The sequence below is a fragment of the Mytilus edulis genome, chromosome 2 (genome assembly GCF_963676685.1).
Source record: "Mytilus edulis chromosome 2, xbMytEdul2.2, whole genome shotgun sequence".
Classification (NCBI taxonomy): domain Eukaryota; kingdom Metazoa; phylum Mollusca; class Bivalvia; order Mytilida; family Mytilidae; genus Mytilus; species Mytilus edulis.
Window position 1 is genome coordinate 19,182,828 of NC_092345.1, and position 25,532 is coordinate 19,208,359.

Sequence of the window (25,532 nt, forward strand, 5' to 3'; positions counted from 1 at the left end):
TCCATGCACTCGTTCATTTGCTCCATACTCAGATATGCAAGTAGAAACGGACAATACAAGCCTTTAGAAATAATGTCACCCTTAGTCAAGACATGCGTTCCTTTTGCTACAAAATTGACAAAGAAAATAGATGTAAACAAAAAATATGAGGTAAATATCCAGTGAGAGATCGATCTGAAAAATCTTCCGTTGTTTGCGGTGATTAAAGTTTTAAGAGTTACCTCCTCTTTGTTTACATGGGTGGCAAATTTAAATGTGATATTATGTGTGTTTTTTTTTAATAATGGAATAATGGAATATTTGTCAACTCTCAAGATAAAGATTGAATCCTCCATATTATTAAAACTTTTACTATTGAATTAAAAACCTTTGAAAGAAATTAGTATATTTGGGGTCTCACTTTTAATATTAGCGATAACACTCAACAGGAACATATATATACACCTTATCGCTAATCCCGGCTGACCCGGCCGCTTGCACTTTTGACGTCAACAACAATCACTTTTCCATTGTGACGTCAGATATTTTGTTTTGTGATGTCAAAATTTTACGGGAACCTGTGTGATATCCAGTAATGGCGGACAAATAGCGATAAGGTGTATTGATGGGACTTGACACTACCTGATTGTGTATCAAACTTGTATACTGTCACTTCAAATTTGTTAAAATTGCAAGCAGTTCATCGCAGAACTGTGCATAATACACCTTATCGCTAATCCCAGCTGAACCAGCCACTTGAACTTTTGACGCATACAACAATCACTTTTCCATTGTGGCATCAGATATTTTGTTTTATGACGTCATAATTTTACGGGAACCTGTGTGATTTTCAGTAATGGCAGACAAATAGCGATAAGGTGTATGCAAACAAGGTAATAAAAAAGGGGTGGACATTGCCCCGATGATTTACAAATTCCCAAACTATTATAAAACACTTCACATCAAATAAATCAAACTTATATTAGTAATTTAATATGACAAAATATATCTTCTGAATGATAAAACTTGTATTTATTTACGATTATAGTCATGTGGTTTATTTATTGAGCAGTTTCAATAGTTTTCCAATCACACACTACCAAAATCCATAAATCTCTGTAAATCTCTAGGAGTTCAAGATTTTTTTAATTTTACACTGAAAAGCGTATCAGATTCATTTCCTGTTAGGTATATACTGTTCCCAGGTGACAAGAAACGACAAGAAGAGGCAAGAATAATAATTTAGCGACAAGAAGAGATTGTAACAAAATGTTTATTATACTTAAATAAATCTAATGTAATAAATTATGTTTTGTACACTTGAGATTGTACCTAAGACTACTATAACAGCTAATCAAGAAGATAATATAATATTAGAGGGTAATTATTACCCTTTACCATTATACATCGAAAGGTCATTTTCATCTACTGCTAGTGTCAATATTTAAATGTGATTTGTCAGAGGTCTCAAATTAATATCGTAACTGTTATTTATTGAAAAAAACTAAACATGATTTGTCAAAATTAGTTTATTTGTTTTTATCATCATTTGGAAAGAATTTTAACCGTTATTAGTCAGGAAGGTACCCCTGTTTTGACCCTCAGATAGTGGTACTAAAGCTAACAAAAAATTAAAACTTTATAAAACAGCAAAAAATCAACTGTTTATATTAATCAACTTTTTCTTTAATTTGAATATTATTTACATTTTTTTGTTATTTTATTTGTCTTTTTGTCTCTAATTTATTTATTCTTGTCGCTTCTTGATGCTTCTTGTCCCTTTATGTCACACAATTTATTTTTGCTTATTAATGAGACTGGTATTTTAAAGCAAGCTTAAGTTAATAAACATAAAAAGGTTAAAAAGTGAACTATTGCAATGGTTAATAAGATGGTCAAGGAGATGATTAACTGTTGGATTATTTATATTTATAGAAAGGAAGTAAGACAACTTGCACTCTAATCGCTTTATGCTTTTTTTCAACCAAAAGTAAAGAAATTAAAAGAAAAACAAGTTGCTAATTAATTTAAGAAGGGCAAGTTGCCAGACCTTTATTCCTTGGAATTATATTACTTTTCCAAAGTGGAGAGAGTCGGTAGGTCTAAGTCATAAAGTTCTTTGCATAAGTGGACTGGGGCAAGTTGGCAGATCTTTATTCATCAGGATTAAGATAGATACCAAATATTAAGAGCCATACAGTCTTAAAGACATTTAGGGGCCTCTATTGCCATTTGGTCTAAGTATTTCTACTACTGTAATCACTAGCTAGTTAACACTGAGGTTGTGAGTGTGAACCCGGCTAATGCAGGTGCACTCGACTCCAATCTTAATTGGCTAGGATTGTCAGTCTTCCTATTGAAGCTCACGGTTTTCTCTGGTAACTCTGGGATCCTCCACCAATTAAAATTGGCTGCCACCAAATAGCCCAAACGTTGGGCTTAAAAGTGGCTTTAAAACACCAACCATCCAATTCAAATTGAACAATTTCCAGTGGAAAATTTGTTTGATACCAATAAAAAATCCCATAATCCATGGTCAATGGGATGTTTGTGAGAGGGTAGTTCAATAAACCTGTACAAGATATGATGGACCCGTCTTAGTTGCAATAGGTTGGTCAAAATGCTCATGATGTTCTTTTTCAAACCAAATTTCTACTTGCTGACAATTAAAGGGGCGCTAGCTACGAGATATATAAAAAATCTAAAGTTTGATTTTTTCCTGTTCAATCAATAATGAAAGTAAAATAGTGAAATAACAATTCGTTTTTTGCAGTCAAAAAGGTTCAATTTTGTCAAATTACGCTAAGAAACATTGATAATTAGTAATTCACTTGCAAGTGAATGATTCGACCTCTTTAAATCCGTATTCATGTGAACTTCAATTTAACCCCTAGCTAGAGATTGACAACGCATGCATTGTAAGTGTACTGGTTATTTAAAGAAAAAGAATGTCAACAATGAAAGTGAAACTACGGTAAATCATTTGATTACTCATTTGAAGCACATAAAATCATTCTTATACGGTTAAAAACAATGAGAAACATATTTTTAATCTATAAAATAAAATCAAACAGACCTATAAAAATCCAATTGCACATGTTGGTTTAATCTATTCATATCTTTATTTATGTTTACATCGCTTATATGGTCATCTGAGGTCAAATCGATAGGTAATTAGATGGCGTCTGGACTAAAATACACACGAAACGAACCTGTATATTATCTACCCCATGCTCTGTAAACTGTTTATTTTAGACTTTTGATAGTTTGGATAAATATTTTACATTGTTATAAATCAAATATGAGAATTTGAGTCAAATCGGTGACCATGAATTTAACAGCTAGTGCCCCTTTAAAGTTCCCCTCCTTGTTTCACAAGAAAATTGATGGTATAATGAATCGTAAGTCAAGGACATTTCAGAGTAAGAGCCTCTTGATTCTAAATTTCTGTGTTCTGACCTTGAATATTTTATTGATTATTTACAATTTCTAACTCCACAGGTATGCAGAAAACTAAAGGTAAACTAATCAGCATGCTGTTGGTCTTGTCATAACCGTCGTAGGACCAGGCCACAATATTTTATTATCAAAATTGGTAAAGGGACAATATTTATACTTGTGTGATGATTATGAATTTAAAAGTGTGAAAACAGATTTTTGTTGTGTAACTCCATTTTTCAAAGGATTTTTATTTGTACATTTTTCTAAGGATTTTTATTTGTACACACGGGAGGGTGTCTTCCAATGTTAAGGTATACACAGACATGATGCTGGTATGGGTAACCTTTTTGGAATGTCAAATATATCAATGGGGTTCTATTTTATGACAGTTGTATACCCATATTTAAATGTTGAAGACCCTTGGTGGCCTTCGGCTGTTTTCTGCTCTTTAGTCAGGTTGTTGTCTCTTTGACACATTCGACATATCCATTCTCAATTTAACTTATATGTTCATCTTCTGTCAAGATGTCAATCAAATTTGAGTTCTGATCTATTTACAAAAAAAAATGTATCAAGAACAATATGATTGATCCGATGTGGTTAAGGTCTGAATATGATATGATACTAGTAGCTTGGAAATGTGGGTTGTGATTTGTCTATGAAATATATGAATGAGACCACCAATGGATTTGTTCAATATCATTGTGGAAAATAATGTAGGAAACAGAATTGTTTAGGAACTAAACCTGTAGATCTTCCATAGTATATAATTGTTAGGAAATTCTAGTGAAGTGTTCTAGCTTTTTGTTTTCGATTTCTGTTTTTTTTTTTTTCATTTGTAGTGTTTTGGACTGTTGTGTGTGTATTTTTCATACAACCGCTAAAATTAAAAATTGTTTGGTCGTATATAGGTATCACGGCGTCGTCGTCCTCGTCTGAATTGCACAGTATTGGGCAATAGCAAGAAATATTCAATTGCACAGTATTGTCCCATTTTCAAATTGGTCATTAAGGTCCAAAGGGTCAAAAATTAAACTTTGTTTGATTTCAACAAAAATTGAATTCTTGGGGTTCTATGATATCCTGAATCTAACCATGTATTTAGATTTTGGATATTGGACCATAATAATAGGTAAATGTCCAATTTAAAATTTTTAAGTTTTTAAGTTTAAGTTCTTTGACCACATTCATTCTGTGTCAGAAACCTATGTTGTGTCAACTATTTAATCACAATCCAAATTCAGAGCTGTATCAAGCTTAAATGTTATGTCCATACTTGCCCCAACTGGTCAGGGTTCGACCTCTGCGGTTGTATAAAGCTGCACCCTGCCGACCATCTTGTCTTTTTTGTGTTTTCTCCAATGTATTGCATGTTTAATTTCAGATAATGGTTTTTGAGTGCATAAATTCCCCCCTTCTCCCTTTGGGGGATTTTACCAATGGAGATTCAAAAAGTTGGGGAGAAGGGTCCAATTTTTTATAAGGGGGTTAATTTTTTTTCAAAATTTTCAAAATTTTCAAAAAGAAATCTTTAATTGCACAGTATTGCATAATAGATTTGTTAGATCTTGACATTTGTTTTGTGTCAGAAACCTATATTATGTCAAAAATTTGATCACAATCTAAATTCAAAGCTGTATCAAGCTTGAATGTTGTATCCATACTTGCCCCAACTGCTAGGGGTTTGACCTCTGCGGTCGTATTAAGCTGCACCCTGCAGAGCATCTGGTTATTATATAAATTGAATTGATATGTTTAAATATGAACATAAAACTTTAAAAAATGGGTGTGTCTGAAATCCTTTTACCATTATGGCATAGAATGTGCACACCCAAAAATTGAAAAGCCAAGTATGTTCATGTATTACACAGAAGGAGCTATATCACCAAGAGGGACTGTAAAAGCATATTAGAATTTACAATTTAGTCTTTATTCTTCAAGAGGGTATGGATTGGGGTCCTTCATTTTTTTTTCTGATTTCTACATTTATTTTGTCCTTTATTCTGCAGTTTTTGTCCATTATTCAATTTCTCTTTTCTGTAAACCCTATCAGGACCCTCACTCATTTTCATTGAAACCCATTTTAATTACTTGACACTCACTCAGGTTCCATTGTATATTGATTTTGATGAATATCGTTACTCACATATTCTTCTTGAACAGATTTGAAGTACAATAAAAATGTTGTATAAACCTGCATATATTTATCCCTTTATGAATCTTTATATTTAATTACTTTGGATTCATGATGAGAGTATGATTTTATATATTTTTGGTGGATTATGTTATCAACCAGAAAATTAATGAAATAATGTACACTTTTGACTTCAAATGTGAAGGTCACTTAAATGAGGAATTTTTTTTAAAAATTGACAATATCAAAAAATGTGAATTAAAATTCAAGAATCCCCAGTATAAACAATTGAAACTTCATATTTATTAGCTTTATGCAATTATCAAGCAATGACAAGACCAGAAGCTTTGATTATTTTACATTTTAGTTGCAGCTTGTTTTTAATTTTTTCTGCTATAGATGTGTTCTTATATTTAAAGGCTTGTTATCTGACTTTGTAGAATGCTATTGTGGCCTGGTTCAATCTATATCTTTCAACTAACATGACCATGACTAACATTATACATGTACTAATTTTATTGTTGTGAATATGTCCTATTGTTATCTATGTAGATGTCATACCCTAATATCCTAGATTTATTTACCTTACTAACTTGTTTGGATTAGGACACTGGCTTCCTCATTAGTTTTAGTTACTTCCTAAAATCTTAAGTCTCAATGTTATACATTAATGATGAGTACAATTAACAACAGTAAGATTTATGTAAGTACAGTATACAAAATTAAGTTGCTTTCTTTAACATGTTTAAAAAAACTAGAAGTACACCACATGAATGTTTATATATGATAGAATCCTTTCTTTAGTCTTTTCCCAGTAGATTTGACATACTGTGGATTCATTTTTATTCTTTGGATACCCATTTTCATGTGTACAGTGGGTACAGTAGAACCAGGAATTCAAATGTTCAAAGAGCTACAAATTTTCTTTATGTTTTGCATGCAGAGATTGGCAAAAATATGGAATCAAATATTCACGAAAATGCAAATTATCCTCAAACCATGAAAATTGATACCCATGAAAATAAATGAATCCAGAGCATTCATTTTACATATTCACTGATCTTTTTCTTTTTTTTAAGATTAATTTGAATCTCAGTGTTTTTTTTACTTGAGTTTTTATTTTTAATTCTATATCTTATACATAATTTTATAAATATAAAGTACTATCGTTATTTTTCACTGAATACATGATTATAATTTTTTTTATAAATTATTTTTAATTTGTTTTATTGGAGATGACATTTTTTTATTTTTATTTTTTCATTTCTGCATTAATTCTTAGCTGAGAGCCTTAGAATACAGATTTTACAATAAAGTAAAACAAATGTTAAAATATTGTTGCTAAAATATGACATCTCGAAGTAAGAATTCTAAATTATTTATTGTGTGGCCTAAAAATAATTTTTAATGAGACTTAGGTAAAACTTTCCTTGCGGCAACAGCAGAGAATACCTCAAAAACTTATCCCAATCTGTATGTAGGAAAAGACAATTTTTCACAGAACTTGGTGCTTATGACTTTAGTTCTAGAGTTCATTGCCCTTAACATGATTTGAACCCTTATGATAGAAGATATTTGTACTAACAACACCTCTTTCTAAACTTTTCACATTTAAGTTCTTAATAATGAGGGGGGATAGGACCTTTATCAGGACTCTGGGATCAGGTGTTTTTAAGCTCGGGATTTCGGGATCCGGGAATCCTTTTTTTTCGGATTTTGGGATGTCAAGATTTGCTTTATTTAAATTCGAGACCTCGGGATTTCGTTTTTTTAAGTCTGGGATTTCGGGATCAAGACCCCTCCTATCCCCCCTCAATAATTATAGTTTAAAAATGGCCCAAGTAAAATGCCTCCAATAATTTATTTTGCTTAATTATTCTGTATGCCTCATATCATGGTTATTTAATAGTATTACATCCAATTGCTTATTCTAAATGCAGCATGTACCTAACTCATACTTTATACAGGTATATTTTAAAAAAAATATATTTTAAAAATACATTTGTATACAAAACTTTTTTGGGCTACTGCGGTCAAACAGGAGTTAACTGTTAGTATTTTGCAGTAAAAAAGCTAGAACAGCCGAAAAAAAACACTTTATAATTGGCAGATGATTTACAATCATATAAGAAATTGATGGATTTTAAAATGCTACCATTTGCAATTGAAAACTGGACAAAAACACTGTCTGAAACTGATAAGTTTTGCATGAACAAAACATGCTAATTATTAAAAAAAATTAAAATGTGAAGTAATTTATTTTTCTTTGTAATTTTTTACTGCGGGGGAGTTTAGTTATATGGCATGGTTCACTGGTTCAAAAAGTATGGTATTCAAGTATAATAAAATGAAGATCAATCTTTTTGATTTAAAGGGTTCATTATACCTCATGTATGATATTTTTCAGGAATGTGTTAAGACTTTGAACACTTTGCAGAGCAATGCACAAACTCTGGAAAAGACACGACTAACACGTGATAAACTTGCACCTCTACATGTTCCAAACATGGTTAAATGGGCGTCACGAGTAGGAATAACGGTATGTAGACTTATAAATCATGGGATTTTGATGACAGTCATAGGAAAAACAAAAATCAGCAATAAAGAAGTTCATTCTTAAATCAGTTATCTTAAAACTTATCTTTAAGAGGTGATACATGTATATATCATTCTTTATACAAACTGTTTACAAAATTTGTTGGTTCTGCCCTGTTAGTAATTAAAGCAAGGTGTGACTGTCCATGAATTGTTATTTCTATAGGAAGAAAATGAAATATTATGTGTTTATGAAGGAAAGAAGTTGTAGGGCAAAATAAAAGCAAACAAATAACATAAGTAAACCAAAAAAAGTAATTTACTCTTTTATTTTTAGTTGGATGACATAGATAAATTAAAAGTAATCCATGTGAGTGGCACTAAAGGTAAAGGGTCAACATGTGCTTACTGTGAAAGTATTCTACGACATCAGGGTTTCAAAACAGGATTTTTCAGGTAAATTCTTTCATTAACTTGCAAAGCAGAAAGGCTTAAGTTGGCCTCTACTTCTATATATAAAATTGTAAAAAAGATACTAGTAGATTAAAACACTGCCAGGTCAGTGTTCTATTAACATGATTAATTTTTGACTTCAGGTTAATAAAAGTTTATTCAAATGTTGAGACTTTTTTTAGTTATTTTTTAATTGTTGCGTGCATGATGACCTTCATTTTACAATATAAAAAAAAAGAAAAATCACAAAAATACTGAACTCTGCGGAAAAATAAAAAAACGGAAAGTCCCTTATAATCAAATGGCAAAATTAAAAGCTCAAACACATCAAACGAATGAATATCAACTTTCATATTCCTGACTTACATAACGTTTTTGGAAATTTTTTAAAAAGAATTATTGCTAAAGAAAATGGGTTGGTCAAAATAGAAAATTTTTATATAAAAAGAATTGATTCTGTTTCTGTACATTGCAAATTGACTAACATTATTTAAACACTAAATTTTTTTATATCAAAAAGAAAGTATAAAAGCTTTATATGAGACAGATTGTTATGAACTAACAAATGTCCTGTATAAAGAGTCTAGTCCAATGAAGAAGAATAGGTTGCTGGGCCATATATTCTGTTGATTTCTAAAAGATTTGGGAACCCTTGATGCCTCAAGTTAAATTTCCATTTGCCACCATAAGTGTAAATACACATTGTTTAACTTAAATTTTGAAATTGTTTTTTCAGTTCACCTCATCTTGTAGAAGTAAGGGAGCGATTTCAAGTAAATGGACAGCCTCTGTCTCGTGAGAAATTTGTTGAATATTTCTGGGATGTATACAACAAGCTAGAAGCTACTAAGGTTTGTATATATAAAGTGGTAAAATGATATATATATTGTCCTGTTGTCTCAATTTATAAAGGAATATAGTGAAAATATAGGCAGGGGTATTCCTTTTGTACTGACACATCTTTTTACTCACATATTCGTAACTATTATTTCCAGAATATTTGAAATATAACTATTAACCACATATAGTGCCAAACAATTATTCACAACTAAAATATATTTAAAAAAAGGATAAACAAAACAGATCCAAACTACAATGCACCCAATGTACCTAGTAAATAAAAACAAAACTGAAACCAAGTCTATGACAATTGTGAATCAATCGAAAGGCGCTTCACAAAAAGCACTCACAAGATTTAGTTTCTTTATTTGTTGGTAAAAAGGGTATTGAAAATAAAGACATAGGACTTAAAATGCATGTGACTTCAAGACAGTAGAGTCAATTATTAATTAGTAGAAAAAACCTTTTAACCGATACATTTGTACTCAATTCAGTGTTTAAATTTTATAATAACAATTAAACTAAATTTATTGGAAATGCACCTTATCGCTAATCCCGGCTGACCTGGCTGCTTGAACTTTTGACGCATACAACACTCACTTTTCCATTGTGGTGTCAGATATTTTGTTTTATGACGTCAGAATTTTACAGGAACCTGTGTGAGATCCAGTAATGGCTGACAAATAGCGATAAGGTGTATACTATTAGTTATCTTGGTGCAATCAGGGGTGAACAGAATTTTACACATGTGTGGAAAATATATACACCCTGAGTACATCCCTGATAACACCAATTTTAATTTTATGGATAAAATATTGTTAGTTTTTTTTTATTTCATTTTTTCTTTTCATTTTTTGGTCCTAAATTTATTTTATTGTTTTTTAATTTTATTGATTTTTAATTTTTTTTTTTATACATTTTAATTTTTCTTCTCAATTTTGGCCAAATTAGAAAAAAAATTATTTGACAACATTTAATTATCCTGGGTGAACAAGGGTGCCAGAGGTGCTATTTACACCCTGTAATTAATAAATCGGATTACAATATTTGCTGCATAAGAAATTAAGTAAAATGTACTCTAGTTCTATATTTCTTTTAATATAGGATCACAATAATGAATCTATGCCAGCATACTTTGCCTTCCTTACCCTTATGGCTTACAACATTTTTCTGAAAGAACAAACAGATGTAGCTATAATAGAAGTAGGAATAGGAGGCCAGTATGATAGTACTAATTTGGTGAGGAAACCAGCAGTGTGTGGAGTTACCTCCCTTGGAATGGATCATGTGTCCATTTTAGGGAACACTATTGAGAAGATTGCTTGGCAAAAAGCTGGTATTTTCAAAGTAAGTCTTGCCTCTTTTTTTCGTGCAAAATTATTTTGATAACAAAATTATATTTAAGGTTGTTTTTTTTTTTTAAATTAGTAGTGCGATTATATAGTGATTCTTTATTTGCTAATGAATTGGGGCATTTCGAAAATATACATTATGTCTTGGTACTGCCTAGGAAACTCTACATCTTTACACAAGAAAAAAATTGAAAGTTTTAAAATTGTTATACAGAAGCAAAGAACAGTATATGTTAAGCAGTATGTCTAGCATGTCTAGAGTACTGACACTATGATATAAGTTGTTATTAGAAAATATTTTCTTAAAGAACATTGATGTATTTTTATATTAATATATTTTTTATTTAAACATAAATGACTTAATATAATGGTTAATTTTACCTTTTAACTATTCTTGTAGCCTGGTGTACCAGCATTTACATCTCCACAGTGTTCTGAAGCTCTTAAAGTTCTGCATGAACGGGCAGAGGAAAAGGGGGTTGGTATATTTCTTGAATTAATATTTCTAATTGAAAATTTCAAATTCCTTATCATTTTCTTTTGGAAGTGAAATAATGAAATTAATTCAGCAAGTAACAAAGAAGAAATATTTCTGTTGTTTTGCATGTTCTGTCCTGTTTTTAAAAATTAAATACATTTTAAACTGCCAGCATCAAAATTTTTTGGACTGTTTAAAAATTTTAAAGAGATAAGTAATTATTTAAATAAAGGTTTTTTTGTTCATCATGAGCTATTAGATTGTCCTAAACACAGATGAAATATTTGCCACTGGGCATTAAACTAGTATTTGACTTCTCTTATATTTTTTATGCATATAGTTACCTCTTTCATCTGTCATTTGGTCATTCTGAAATAAAACAGTTGTACTTATTTTCAATGTTTTTTATTTACATTAAAACATTTTTATAATTTTGCCTAAAAGAAAGGAATCATTTTGGTTTTTCAGTGTCATCTTGAAGTTGCTCCCCAGTTTTCCTCCTATGAAAGACCAGGGGAGAAGTTTAAGCTTGGTATAGCGGGACATATGCAGAAAGTCAATGCTTCTCTGGCATTACAGTTGACAAGATCATGGATGAAAAGTCAGGGAGTTCTAAAAGGTGAAAATTAATCTTCAAGTAAAATTAGTCGTATGCTGTGAATTCAGTTATTTTTCGTGGGTACAAATTTTTGTGGATTAAGGGAAACTTATATTTTCATGGTTTTCCCATAGTCTGCATGCAAACCAAAAGAAACTTAGTTATTCGCTGAACATTTTATTTTTGTGGTTAACCTGTAACCTCAAAATCTACGAAAAAATTGGTGTCCAACAAATAATAAAGAATCCACAGTAGTGTTTTGGTCTTATCCTATACTCTTTAGTAAAATTTCTTTATAGAATATCTTTTATCTTGTTAAAATTTCATTAATTCATTTGTAATGTTTCAAAACCCTTTCTGTATGAAAAGCATAGTATATAGTTATCAATATATAGTATATACCTTAATCAAGGCAAATTGGACACTTATTTTTCATTCAAAAGGTCATGGGAATACGAAAATTATTTAGATTTAAAGCACCCACAAAAACATTTGTTAACAAAATACAGACTCAGCAATCACTGTTTAAGAATAGAAGCTGGCAGACATGAACGAATTACCAATGTATGCGGTAAATATGAAATATTACCTCGACATGAGAGGATATGTTTATATTGTAATTCAAATTGTATTGAAAATGAAATGCACTTTCTTCTGGAAAGCCCTCTTTACAATAACCTCAGAAGAGATGTGACTGATTATATCAAAAAATACCCCAGTTTAGATAATTCAAACAGAAAAGATCTTTTTCCATGGATCATCATTAATGAAGATAGCAGATTTTTATCTATTTTATGTGCATACCTCGATAAAGGCCTGCAACTCAGAAAATCAGGAAATTAGTAATAACTTAAATACTCTAAAAAGATATCAAAATTATCTCCCCTTGACCACTGATTCTTTCATCATGTATTTGAATTATTATTTTATGTTTCTTTAATCACTCTGTAATGTTTATGTCATGTTGTAATAATGTTATGCTCATAATGGGCCCTTTAATTTGGAAAATAAAAATATTGTATTGTATTGTATTGTATAGTTATTTCGTGTCAGAGATAATTTGATGGTACAGTAATAAGGAAGTAATTTAGAATATGTTTGTACAGTTTCTCAAAATATCTGGGTTTTTTTTAAGGTTAATGTACAACTTAGATTAGGTGTCATCCTTCAAGCTCAATATCATATTTAAAGCATTTGTATGGTAAGATGACATATATTTTTACCATTAGACTGGATAGAAATTAAAAAAAGTTGGAATGCATAGATTAAGCAGTATAATCACAATATATGAATTGTGGAATGGCTATTGAACGTTTTAGCATACACAAAAGTTCTGTAGTTACGTTTGTTAAATGCATTTAAAATTTTTAAATACGAGTTGAGAGCGTAGACACTTGAGATTTGCTTCAGTCAGATTGAAAAACAGGGTTGCGTTCAATATCTAAGTGGCTACGTAGTGCTACGTAGATTTATGACTATTGAACATGTATTTAGCCTAGCTGCTACATAGATATTGATAGCAGTTATGTAACAGCTAAGCGGCTAAGATATTGAACACGACCCAGGTAATATGTTAATATTAATTTTAGCTTCATTTGTATTTTTTTTATCAAAATTATTTCAGAGGAAGCATTGAATGGTGTGAACGAAGTTTTAAATGGACATGGTGATTTAGGAGTAGCAAAATCTTTTCCTTTCAACCAATCTTTGATAAACGGTCAGTGACTACAATTTACATCTCAATTTGATTTCCAGATTTATTATATAAATTAGAATGTAATGTTACATTATGTTTTTTTTTTCCTTGAATGATGGTCAGTCTTCGGCTCATCTTTTTCAGAATGATGACTTGATTAACCTTCATACGTATCAATCTTGAAATACCTTATTAAACATAATAACAATTATCTGTTTCATGATTACTGCAAATGCAGAAATTTTTGAAATGTTTTGATTATTGTGTAAAATGCAACTGGGTAGAATTAGCAAAACAATAGAAAAAATGCAATTTTAAATTGAAAAGCATATTTGTATGTTTAAAAAGCAGCACCTACTAAAATTGTAATAATTGATCTTGCATTTTTGTCCATTGTTCAATGATCACAGTAATAACTGCATGCAATAGGCTATATTTATATTAACGAATTTGACTCTGAATTATACAATTTTTCAACAGGGAAACTTTTCTGTGGTAGTAGGACATAGTGGTACTTGGTAAAGTAATAGTTACAAAAACAAAAATACGGAATATCAAAGATATTATCTGTGTAATTGTTTTTTTACTAAATTAAATATAAACCATAACATCACACAATGTAGTATCCTCCAGTAATATATCTGCCTCTATACAATTTTAGGTTTAGTTGAATGTAAATGGCTAGGTAGAAACCAGACCATAAAGAAAAACAAGTTAACTTACTATCTAGATGGTGCTCATACCCTGGAAAGTATTCAGGTAAGAAAAAACTAATTAGGGTCCTACAGAATACAGGGAGATAACTCTAGATGGTGCTCATACCCTGGAAAGTATTCAGGTAAGAAAAGAACAAACTAATTAGGGTCCTACAGAATACTGCAGGGAGATAACTCTAGATAGTGCTCATACCCTGGAAAGTATTCAGGTAAGAGAAAAACAAACTAATTAGGGTCCTACAGAATACTGCAGGGAGATAACGCTAGATGGTGCTCATACCCTGGAAAGTATTCAGGTAAGAGAAAAACAAACTAATTAGGGTCCTACAGAATACTGCAGGGAGAGAACTCTATATGGTGCTCATACCCTGGAAAGTATTCAGGTAAGAGAAGAACAAACTAATTAGGGTCCTACAGAATACTGCAGGGAGATAACTCTAGATGGTGCTCATACCCTGGAAAGTATTCAGGTAAGAGAAAAACAAACTAATTAGGGTCCTACAGAATACTGCAGGGAGAGAACTCTATATGGTGCTCATACCCTGGAAAGTATTCAGGTAAGAGAAAAACAACTAATTAGGGTCCTATAGAATACTGCAGGGAGATAACTCTAGATGGTGCTCATACCCTGGAAAGTATTCAGGTAAGAGAAAAACAAACTAATTAGGGTCCTACAGAATACTGCAGGGAGATAACGCTAGATGGTGCTCATACCCTGGAAAGTATTCAGGTAAGAGAAAAACAAACTAATTAGGGTCCTACAGAATACTGCAGGGAGAGAACTCTATATGGTGCTCATACCCTGGAAAGTATTCAGGTAAGAGAAAACAACTAACTAGGGTCCTACAGAATACTGCAGGGAGATAACTCTAGATGGTGCTCATACCCTGGAAAGTATTCAGGTAAGAGAAAAACAAACTAGTTAGGGTCCTACAGAATACTGCAGGGAGATAACGCTAGATGGTGCTCATACGCTGGAAAGTATTCAGGTAAGAGAAAAACAAACTAGTTAGGGTCCTACAGAATACTGCAGGGAGATAACTCTAGATGGTGCTCATACCCTGGAAAGTATTCAGGTAAGAGAAGAACAAACTAATTAGGGTCCTACAGAATACTGCAGGGAGAGAACTCTATATGGTGCTCATACCCTGGAAAGTATTCAGGTAAGAGAAAACAACTAACTAGGGTCCTACAGAATACTGCAGGGAGATAACTCTAGATGGTGCTCATACCTTGGAAAGTATTCAGGTAAGAGAAAAACAAACTAGTTAGGGTCCTACAGAATACTGCAGGGAGATAACGCTAGATGGTGCTCATACGCTGGAAAGTATTCAGGTAAGAGAAAAACAAACTAGTTAGGGTCCTACAGAATACTGCAGGGAGATAACTCTAGATGGTGCTCATACCCTGGAAAGTATTCAGGTAAGAGAAAAACAAACTAGTTAGGGTCCTACAGAATACTGCAGGGAGATAACTCTAGATGGTGCTCATACCCTGGAAAGTATTCAAGTAAGAGAAAACAACTAATTAGGGTCCTACAGAATACTGCAGGGAGATAACGCTAGATGGTGCTCATACCCTGGAAAGTATTCAGGTAAGAGAAAACAACTAATTAGGGTCCTACAGAATACTCAGGGAGATAACGCTAGATGGTGCTCATACCCTGGAAAGTATTCAGGTAAGAGAAAAACAAACTGGTTAGGGTCCTACAAAATACTGCAGGGAGATAACTCTAGATGGTGCTCATACCCTGGAAAGTATTCAGGTAAGAGAAACAAACTAATTAGGGTCCTACAGAATACTGCAGGGAGATAACGCTAGATGGTGCTCATACCCTGGAAAGTATTCAGGTAAGAGAAAAACAAACTAATTAGGGTCCTACAGAATACTGTAAATTAAGAAATTATTGCGAGGTTTTTATTATTGCGAATAATACGACTGAGTTGTAAACGCAATAATTAAAACTCGCATTTTGTAATATTTTAACTGAATTAAGCATGACTTTTCTCAAAATCGTAAAAATTAGAATCGCATTCAAGTGTAAAATGAGAAAATCGCAATAATAAATGCACGCAATAATTTCTGAATTTACAGTACTGCAGGGAGATAACGCTAGATGGTGCTCATACCCTGGAAAGTATTCAGGTAAGAGAAAAACAAACTAATTAGGGTCCAACAGAATACTGCAGGGAGATAACTCTAGATGGTGCTCATACCCTGGAAAGTATTCAGGTAAGAGAAAACAACTAATTAGGGTCCTACAGAATACTGCAGGGAGATAGCTCTAGATAGTGCTCATACCCTGGAAAGTATTCAGGTAAGAGAAAAACAAACTAATTAGGGTCCTACAGAATACTGCAGGGAGATAACGCTAAATGGTGCTCATACCCTGGAAAGTATTCAGGTAAGAGAAAAACAAACTAATTAGGGTCCTACAGAATACTGCAGGGAGATAACTCTAGATGGTGCTCATACCCTGGAAAGTATTCAGGTAAGAGAAAACAACTAATTAGGGTCCTACAGAATACTGCAGGGAGATAACGCTAGATGGTGCTCATACCCTGGAAAGTATTCAGGTAAGAGAAAAACAAACTAATTAGGGTCCTACAGAATACTGCAGGGAGAGAACTCTATATGGTGCTCATACCCTGGAAAGTATTCAGGTAAGAGAAAAACAAACTAATTAGGGTCCTACAGAATACTGCAGGGAGATAACTCTAGATAGTGCTCATACCCTGGAAAGTATTCAGGTAAGAGAAAACAACTAATTAGGGTCCTACAGAATACTGCAGGGAGATAACTCTAGATGGTGCTCATACCCTCGAAAGTATTCAGGTAAGAAAAAAAAAACTAATTAGAGTCCTACAGAATACTACAGGGAGATAACTCTAGATGGTGCTCATACCCTGGAAAGTATTCAGGTATGAGAAAACAACTAATTAGGGTCCTACAGAATACTGCAGGGAGATAACTCTAGATGGTGCTCATACCCTGGAAAGTATTCAGGTAAAAAAAACAAACTAATTAGGGTCCTACAGAATACTGCAGGGAGATAACTCTAGATGGTGCTCATACCCTGGAAAGTATTCAGGTAAGAGAAAACAACTAATTAGGGTCCTACAGAATACTGCAGGGAGAGAACTCTATATGGTGCTCATACCCTGGAAAGTATTCAGGTAAGGAAAAAACAAACTAATTAGGGTCCTGTAGAATACTACAGGGAGATAACTCTAGATGGTGCTCATACCCTGGAAAGTATTCAGGTAAGAGAAAAACAAACTAATTAGGGTCATATAGAATACTACAGGGAGATAACTCTAGATGGTGCTCATACCCTGGAAAGTATTCAGGTAAGGAAAAAAAACTAATTAGAGTCCTACAGAATACTACAGGGAGATAACTCTAGATGGTGCTCATACCCTGGAAAGTATTCAGGTAAGAGAAAAACAAACTAATTAGGGTCCTACAGAATACTGCAGGGAGATAACTCTAGATGGTGCTCATACCCTGGAAAGTATTCAGGTAAGAGAAAAACAAACTAATTAGGGTCCTACAGAATACAGGGAGACAACTCTAGATGGTGCTCATACCCTGGAAAGTATTCAGGTAAGAGAAAAAAACTAATTAGGGTCCTACAGAATACAGGGAGATAACTCTAGATGGTGCTCATACCCTGGAAAGTATTCAGGTAAGAGAAAAAAACTAATTAGGGTCCTACAGAATACTGCAGGGAGATAACTCTAGATGGTGCTCATACCCTGGAAAGTATTCAGGTAAGAGAAAAACAAACTAATTAGGGTCCTATAGAATACTACATGGAGATAACTCTAGATGGTGCTCAGTAATTTAGCATGACTTAATGATGCTAGTACCTGATATATGTGCATTATATTGTCAAAAACAGCCAATATTTATGTAGCAGAAGTATTCTACTTTCCAATAAATAGCTAAAAGTTTAATTATAACAATTTTGTAAAACTGATATATTTTGGGACCAAAAAGGGGTCTTACTGAATACTGAACCTACTCCTTTCTTGAAATTTAATATTTTTTTGTCAACAAGTCAAAGCAAAAAAATGATTTTTTTTCGAAAATTAAGAGTCAAATCTATTTCATTGGCAAATGGACCTAAAGCAATCAACTTAGTTTGTGTCTATCTGTCATTTAATCTTTTCTTCTTAACTTCAAAATCTGTTAAAGTTGAGTAATGAAACTTGGCCTGATTATTCGCCACTACTAGAAACTGTGTTGTGCATGTATGGAAGATGTAGATGAACAAAAGTGACCAATAGAAGATTTTTTCCATTTATAACCGATTCTCTTTTGTTGATATCTACACAAACAGCAGTGTTTTACCTATATATGTATATGAAGGTGTGGTTTGATTGCCAATGAGAAAACTTATCTGAAAAGACCAAATGACAGAAATTAACAGCTATAGGTCACCATACAGCTTTTCGGTGTGAGTAAAACCCATACATATATCTTTTATATCCGAGATTGTCCATTGAATATATGTATAGAATTCCAAATATGAAATATAATTGAGCACTTTGTCCCCTTTTTTCCTGCAAGTTGGAAGAGGGGTGTTTTAGTAAAACCAACCTAAATTGTAATAACATCGATAAACAATAGCAATATGTTTCTCCCAGCTAGACAACTTGCTATTTTTTATGTCCCATTTATGGGCATTATGTTTACTGGTCTGTGTCCGTTTGTCTGTCCGTTCGTTTGTCCCCCTGTCCCGCTTCAGGTTAAAGTATTGGTTGAGGTAGTTTCTGATGATGTTGAAGTCCAATCAACTTGAAACTTAGTAAACATGTTCCCTATGATATGATCTTTCTAATTTTAATGCCAAATTAGAGTTTTTATCCCATTTTCAGGGTCCACTGAACATAGAAAATGATAGTGCGGATGGGGCATCCCTGTACTATGGAAACATTCTTGGTTTTTTTTTTATTAATTATCAAATAGTAGGAAAAGATGTTTTCAATATCTTATTTCTATTACAGCAGTGTGTTGATTGGTTCCAAAAACATTCCAAGAGAGAGGCAAACAGCATTAGGTAAATACTTTCAATAATTGACTATCATCTCAACATTATATTATACCATCATTCAAAAAGTAGGGGCTATATTGCAAGCACCTTGTTCATTTGTCCATTAATCCGTTGTTCTATAAATTATCATACTACTCTCGAACCAATTGAAGAGAATGATTTTATATTTTGTCAGCAGCTTAACAATTATTAGTTGTAATATGTCAGCACATTTGGATCTGTCCGGTAACTACTTTCTTATTGCAAATACTTAAAATTTTTCAATTAGTTGATTGAAGTTTAAAAAAAAATTGTAACATTTCTCCTATGCTACTGAACAGAATGACTTCATATGTAGTAAACAGCTCAGCATAGATGAGTTTTAATGTGTATGTGTGTTTCTGATCTGAACAACATTTTCCAGCAGTTCAAAATGGTTTCCTAATTAGGTACATTTTTGGAGGACTGTTTATGAAAGGCTACTGAATTCATATTTATATGGGACTTTTTACATTTCAGTCAATTCCAATTCACCTTGCATAGTTTGGAATGATGTTTCTAATGAATATAAAGATAATCTTGGTGATTTGATTTCAGTTTTTGAAGTGGCAGATGACGCATAATTCTGTGTGCTAATTTATCTTTATTAAAAAAAACACTCAAACACACTCAAAACTGTGCTGACACTGAATTAAATTTATTATGAAGGTATTGTGCATGAACAAACCAAAGTTGAAGATTTACATGTAACTTTTTATTCTATTTGCAGTGGTAAAGTGATTAAAATATTGTTGTTTAACACCACTGGAGATAGAGATGTAACTCAACTTCTTAGACCACTCATGGTAAAGTATAGTTATTATCAGTATCTCAACTGCAGTCAGTTTGATAATCAGTAAATTCAATATTGAACTCTTCACTAGAATTTCTGTCCCTCAGTTTAGCATTCAAACTATTGCGACCTCAGTCGAGTCCATATATCAGGTCCAACATTTTTGTCGTAATACCAATATTGATTTTCCCCAATTAAGTCTTAAATTTGCCATCATCAAAAAAATGTGCAGAATTTATCTTTGTTTCAATTAGAAAAATATTTGACTTGAGTAAAGTTAATCCTGTCCAGTACTATAGGCAAAATTTCACAATATTAATCATTTATATATATATATTAATGTATATTTTATATAAATTTTGTATTTTCAGTCGTGTGTGTTTGATGGAGCAGTATTCTGTCCAAACATATCGTACACAACATCATCATCTGCAGGTAGTGTATATAATAATGTTCATAGGAGCTAATTTGTAATTTAAACTACCATTACATTCAAAATTAAAAAAGGATGAAAAACAAAAAAACAAAAAAAAAATCTTTCAAGACAGAAAAATATGCAAAATGAATATATATTTTACCTTTCTTACATGATATTTTGTCATCATTGTTAAATTTTAGTTCGATGAAATATTATTGCTCAGCTGTCATCAACATCGCATCTAATAATTTCCTGTAAAAAAAGGGGGTGCATGGACAAAGACGAAATTAAATCATCATTTCACAAACAAGAAAAACAGATTCGCGTAGCTCTTAATCAATTACAGAAAACTTGGTAAATAATGATCTTCAAGCACTAAAACTGATAAAGAAAAAAATGTAAAAACGTCGTAAGAAAATAAGTTTCAACACACGTGTCAAAAAACATAATAGACTCGTCCACTGGAAAAAACGAGAATATTGGGTTAATCTGTTGTCATGCATTCCCGTTTTTTATCCAAATGGCCGATATTTTTTTTTTATCTATGAAAAGAAAATTCCAAATGATTTGTTAATATTCAGTATTTTAACATGATATCAAATTTGGACAAGTCTATTCCTATGAGATGATGCATCTTACGGACTGATGACAAATAAGGGAAACAAACTTATTGTGTAAGCAGTTTTAAACACAGGATTCGTTCGGCAAAATTATTTGCACAAACGACATTTCAAGGTCAGTTATAATTGATCTGTCTATTTTTAGAAACGTAAGCTGGAAGTTCTATTTTTTCACAACAGAAAGTGTTATCAATTTTGTTAGTGATTAATGCATTTCATTTCATAAAAAAAGAATATTTTAATTATTTTTCAGAGATAATGCATTTGTTAGGGTCGGCGGGAATAAAAAAGCATGAAAAGTCAATTTTATTTTTATTCTGAAAATCGGAAAATTTGGTTGACGGATCCGTAAACCAACAAATTAAAAAACCATGGCCTAATATCTAAGTAAAACATCCATCATGTCAGTTTTCTAGGCAAATTATAAATTATAGACATGATGTATTATGGTATACATATACCATAGTCCATTTCATTTTAAGAATGCTGGAGAAATAGATACTAACTGGATTTGGCATAATCTATTAGTAAAAGCCTTATATTTTAGAAGGTAGAAGAATGGAATACTTCTGTATATTGTATACAGATGCTTTATGTTCTTAAGTTTTCATTTGACATATGTCTGTTGTCCTCATTTCAATGGTTCATCAACTGCTTGAAAATTATTATGTTTTTATAGTGGGTATTTTCTCACTTATAAGTAATAGGACATCTGTATTTTGTATATACAAACATTGCAAGATAAATATGTTGTCTGTCATACAGGATCCAACTAAACCATGACCTCATAGTGATAAATGTATAGTTTTTTGTGGTTGGACATATTTCTCTGTTACTGTAACGAATAGGTTCATCAACTGCTTGAAAATAATAATGTTTTTTATAGAGGGTATTTTCTCACTTATAAGTAATAGGACATCTGTATTTTGTATATACAAACATTGCAAGATAAATATGTTGTCTGTCATACAGGATCCAACTAACCATGACCTCATAGTGATAAATGTATAGTTTATTGTGGTTGGGCATATTTCTATGTTACTGTAACGAATAGGTCAACTATATTTTGAGTAGGAAATGATTGGTACATGAATGTTTGACAGGTTTTTCTTACCTTGACTTCATTTTTTCCTTGTTAGGTCTGTTTTTCAATTACCTTGAACAATAGGTCAACTACTTTTGTGCATAGAATGATTTTGTAAAGCATATATGTCTGTCTGGCCGAGTTCATCTGATCTTGACCTGATTCAATCATAATCAGCAGTGGCGGATCCAGCCATTTTAAAAAGGGGGGGTTCCCAACCCAGAGTAAAGGGGGGGTTCGAACTATATGCTCCCATTTAAATGCATTGATCGGCCAAAAAAAAGGGGGTGGTTCCAACCCCCGGACCCCCCCCCCCCCCCCCCCCCCCCCCCCTGGATCCGCCACTGATCAGTATTAAGAACAGACAAGAAGTGTGCACTCTTGTTTATTATTTATTAATCGTTTTATTCTCTCTTGCTACTTATTCAAATAAACAATATAAAACAGATGAAAAGAATAAATAAAGTTAATCACAAATATAGTGAAGATTAAGTGACCTTATAGAATGCTGCACACCAAGTTTTATTATTGTTAAACAGCAATATGTGCTATAAAGAATCAATTTGAAAAAAAAGATTAAGTAACTAAACCATGAGATATAATGCAATGTACATACACTGTATTACTGACTTATGATGAGATAACATACACTTACATTATTTTATTGTTTTAAGTAAGGTATTACATTGTAATTAATACTTTAAACATACAGGTAAACCTTGTCAAGGTAAGCAATAAGAAGAAAAATATCACATGCATGGATTACAGGCATTTCATTATATCTAAATTGAAAAATACAGATTTAATTGTTCTGCTTTCCTCATTTATTTTGATTTCTGAATGTAAATGGGTTTTTTATGAAGGAGAAAAATTCAATAAAAAATTGCCCATGAATATCTGAAATGATAGATATAATGAAATGCTTACACTTGCTAGTCAGATATTCCACATCCCTCATTTTAGTGAATTCCTACCCTTTGAACTGTCATGATCACATATTTGCACATAGAACTGCTAGCAAAGTACCATTACTTAAGAAGTAAAGTGAATCGTGATATAACAGGTTGATGTATCTAGTTTAATGTGTAATGTAAATGTTTGAGTATAAAAAAAAAATTTGGCACAAGTTTTATTATGATAGTAATATATGGAAGTCAAGTTTAAAAAAAGAGCAACAGAAAATTTCTTTCCACTTCATGACAGGCTGTCAACTTTGTGTTTTCTCAATGATGGAATGTTTTTACTTTTAGACATCACTAATATGACTGTCTCTAAGGAAACACAACTACAGAAATGTCAACATAATATGGAAACATGGAAGATGCTCTCACTTGCCAAACGAAAATATGGAGAGATTGAAGAAGTTGACAGTCAGACTGGTAGTGGTTCATCTCCTTTGAAAAACGGAGTGCATACAAACACAAAAAACTGCTTGAATGGTACCGGTTCTTTGAAGATGTCAAAATTGACAGAAAATTGTAACAATAGTAACTTATCATCAGGTCATGTAGACAATAGTCAGTCACATGATAAAATAGACCAATCAAAACAGAATAACACTGCCTCATCTTCAAGTTGTACAGATTCTCAGGATTTAGACACACAGAAACAGCTCGGTACTAACTGTGATGACTTTTTTGTAAACTTTTCATGTATTTATGATGCCCTTCTTTGGGCTTCGCATGGGAGGGACCAGAATTTGAAGGATCCTTGCAACCTCCCTGCTCAGATTCAGGAGGCAGATCATGTACAGGTTTTAGTTACAGGGAGTATACATCTGGTCGGAGGGGTACTGGGAATTGTTAGTGATGATTACAATTAAATGTTAGTGATATTTTAAACATGAATATTTTTATGACGGCTTATTGATTCCAAGGGGAAATTTACTTCTTTTTTTATTCGTTCACACTATTTGAGGAAGGAATAAAGCATTTTCTTGGTTCCTTCAGTTTTTCATCTGTTTTATTTAAGTTTTGTATTGAGGTCTTGATCATCTTAGCCACTCAAAGTCATAGATGAAATATGTCTTTGAACACAACTCAAACCTAATATTGGTGCCATGACCAGGATTTGAACTTGGATTGTTGCAACACCAAGCTAGGTATGAGTTGTGTACTTCATGTTGTTATAAGTTTTAAGTTGATAATAAAGAAAATACTACTGTACACTTCAAAACTCAATATTGGTCTAGAGTTATAGAAAAAAGTTAGAAAAGTTCATCAACATGCACAATTAAATCACATTTGTTTAAAGTTTACACAAGATCATTTTATGCCCCATTTATGGGCATTATGTTTTCTGGTCTGTGCGTCCGTCCGTCCATCTGTCCAGCTTCAGGTTAAAGTTTTTGGTCAAGGTAGTTTATGATGAAGTTGAAGCCCAATCAACTTGAAACTTAGTACACATGTTCCCTATAATATGATCTTTCTAATTTTAATGCCAAATTAGAAATTTTACTCCATTTGCACAGTCCACTGAACATAGAAAATGATAGTGTGGATGGGGCATCCTTGTACTAGGGACACATTCTTGTTTGGTTTATGTTTTAAATTTAATTAATTGAAATTATTCATTATCTAAAAAAGTACAGGGGAGGAATTAGTATATGTGTACCATAATGCCAATTATATTTCCTTTAAAAAAAGATGATTTTAGAGTTGCAAAATAATAGTGAAGCACACCTTTTGTAATTTTATTTTCCAATTACTACTTTGCATAGGGTTCAATATTTTTTTTCTAAATAAAAGATAATAATGCAAAAGATTTTTTCATAAGGTAAATATTATTCAATACATCAATTTTAAGTTTTTCAAAACATTTTTTTAGTTATTTAAAAATGTGTTTAGTTGTGATGATGGATAGTATTTGTTTTATTATCTGCAATGATAGACAAAGCAGATTTTGATGTATTGAATTGTAACCAAGCCAATATTGGTACTAAATTTTAATGATAAATGCCAGCCAATGTATTTATGAATGATGAATGTATCAGAAGTGTTTATTATTCTATCAGGAACACTTTAAAAAGCTGTTTCAATTTTCTATTAATCCGAAAAAAGTAGAATTTGTAAAAATGTTGATTTGTAGGTGAAGTGTTCTTTGTGTTTGTTTATTGTTTTTTTGATCCTTAGCTTGAAATCCACACTTAATGAGGGTCTGGAATTCTTGACTCTAGAAAGGGTTTATGAAATGTACAATAATAAGCCAAAAAATTAGAAATAGAGAAGTTTGCTTAAAAAGAATAAAGAATGGTGAATAATTGGTTGCTTAAGAATATGAAGAATTGAAAATAATCAACCAAAGATTGAAAAAAATAAA

General features: G+C 32.1%; 1 protein-coding gene across 4 annotated transcripts; it reads left to right on the top strand.

The window, feature by feature from the left end:
* LOC139511647 (folylpolyglutamate synthase, mitochondrial-like) lies at window positions 1-25,532 on the top strand. 4 transcript variants are annotated; one of them, XM_071298604.1, is made up of 15 exons: window positions 1-150; window positions 3,481-3,498; window positions 7,962-8,093; window positions 8,427-8,545; window positions 9,279-9,393; window positions 10,487-10,729; window positions 11,135-11,212; window positions 11,681-11,831; window positions 13,435-13,527; window positions 14,168-14,265; window positions 19,235-19,287; window positions 20,030-20,105; window positions 20,464-20,527; window positions 22,927-22,941; window positions 23,465-25,532. In XM_071298604.1, exons 1-15 carry the CDS (start codon window positions 4-6, stop codon window positions 24,034-24,036), a joined length of 1,974 nt encoding a protein of 657 aa, XP_071154705.1. In that variant the 5' UTR covers window positions 1-3; the 3' UTR covers window positions 24,037-25,532. The 4 variants fall into 4 exon arrangements, with proteins under 4 accessions (XP_071154705.1, XP_071154706.1, XP_071154707.1 ...); XM_071298605.1 differs by lacking the exon at window positions 22,927-22,941; XM_071298606.1 differs by lacking the exon at window positions 3,481-3,498 and having other exon boundaries at window positions 2-150.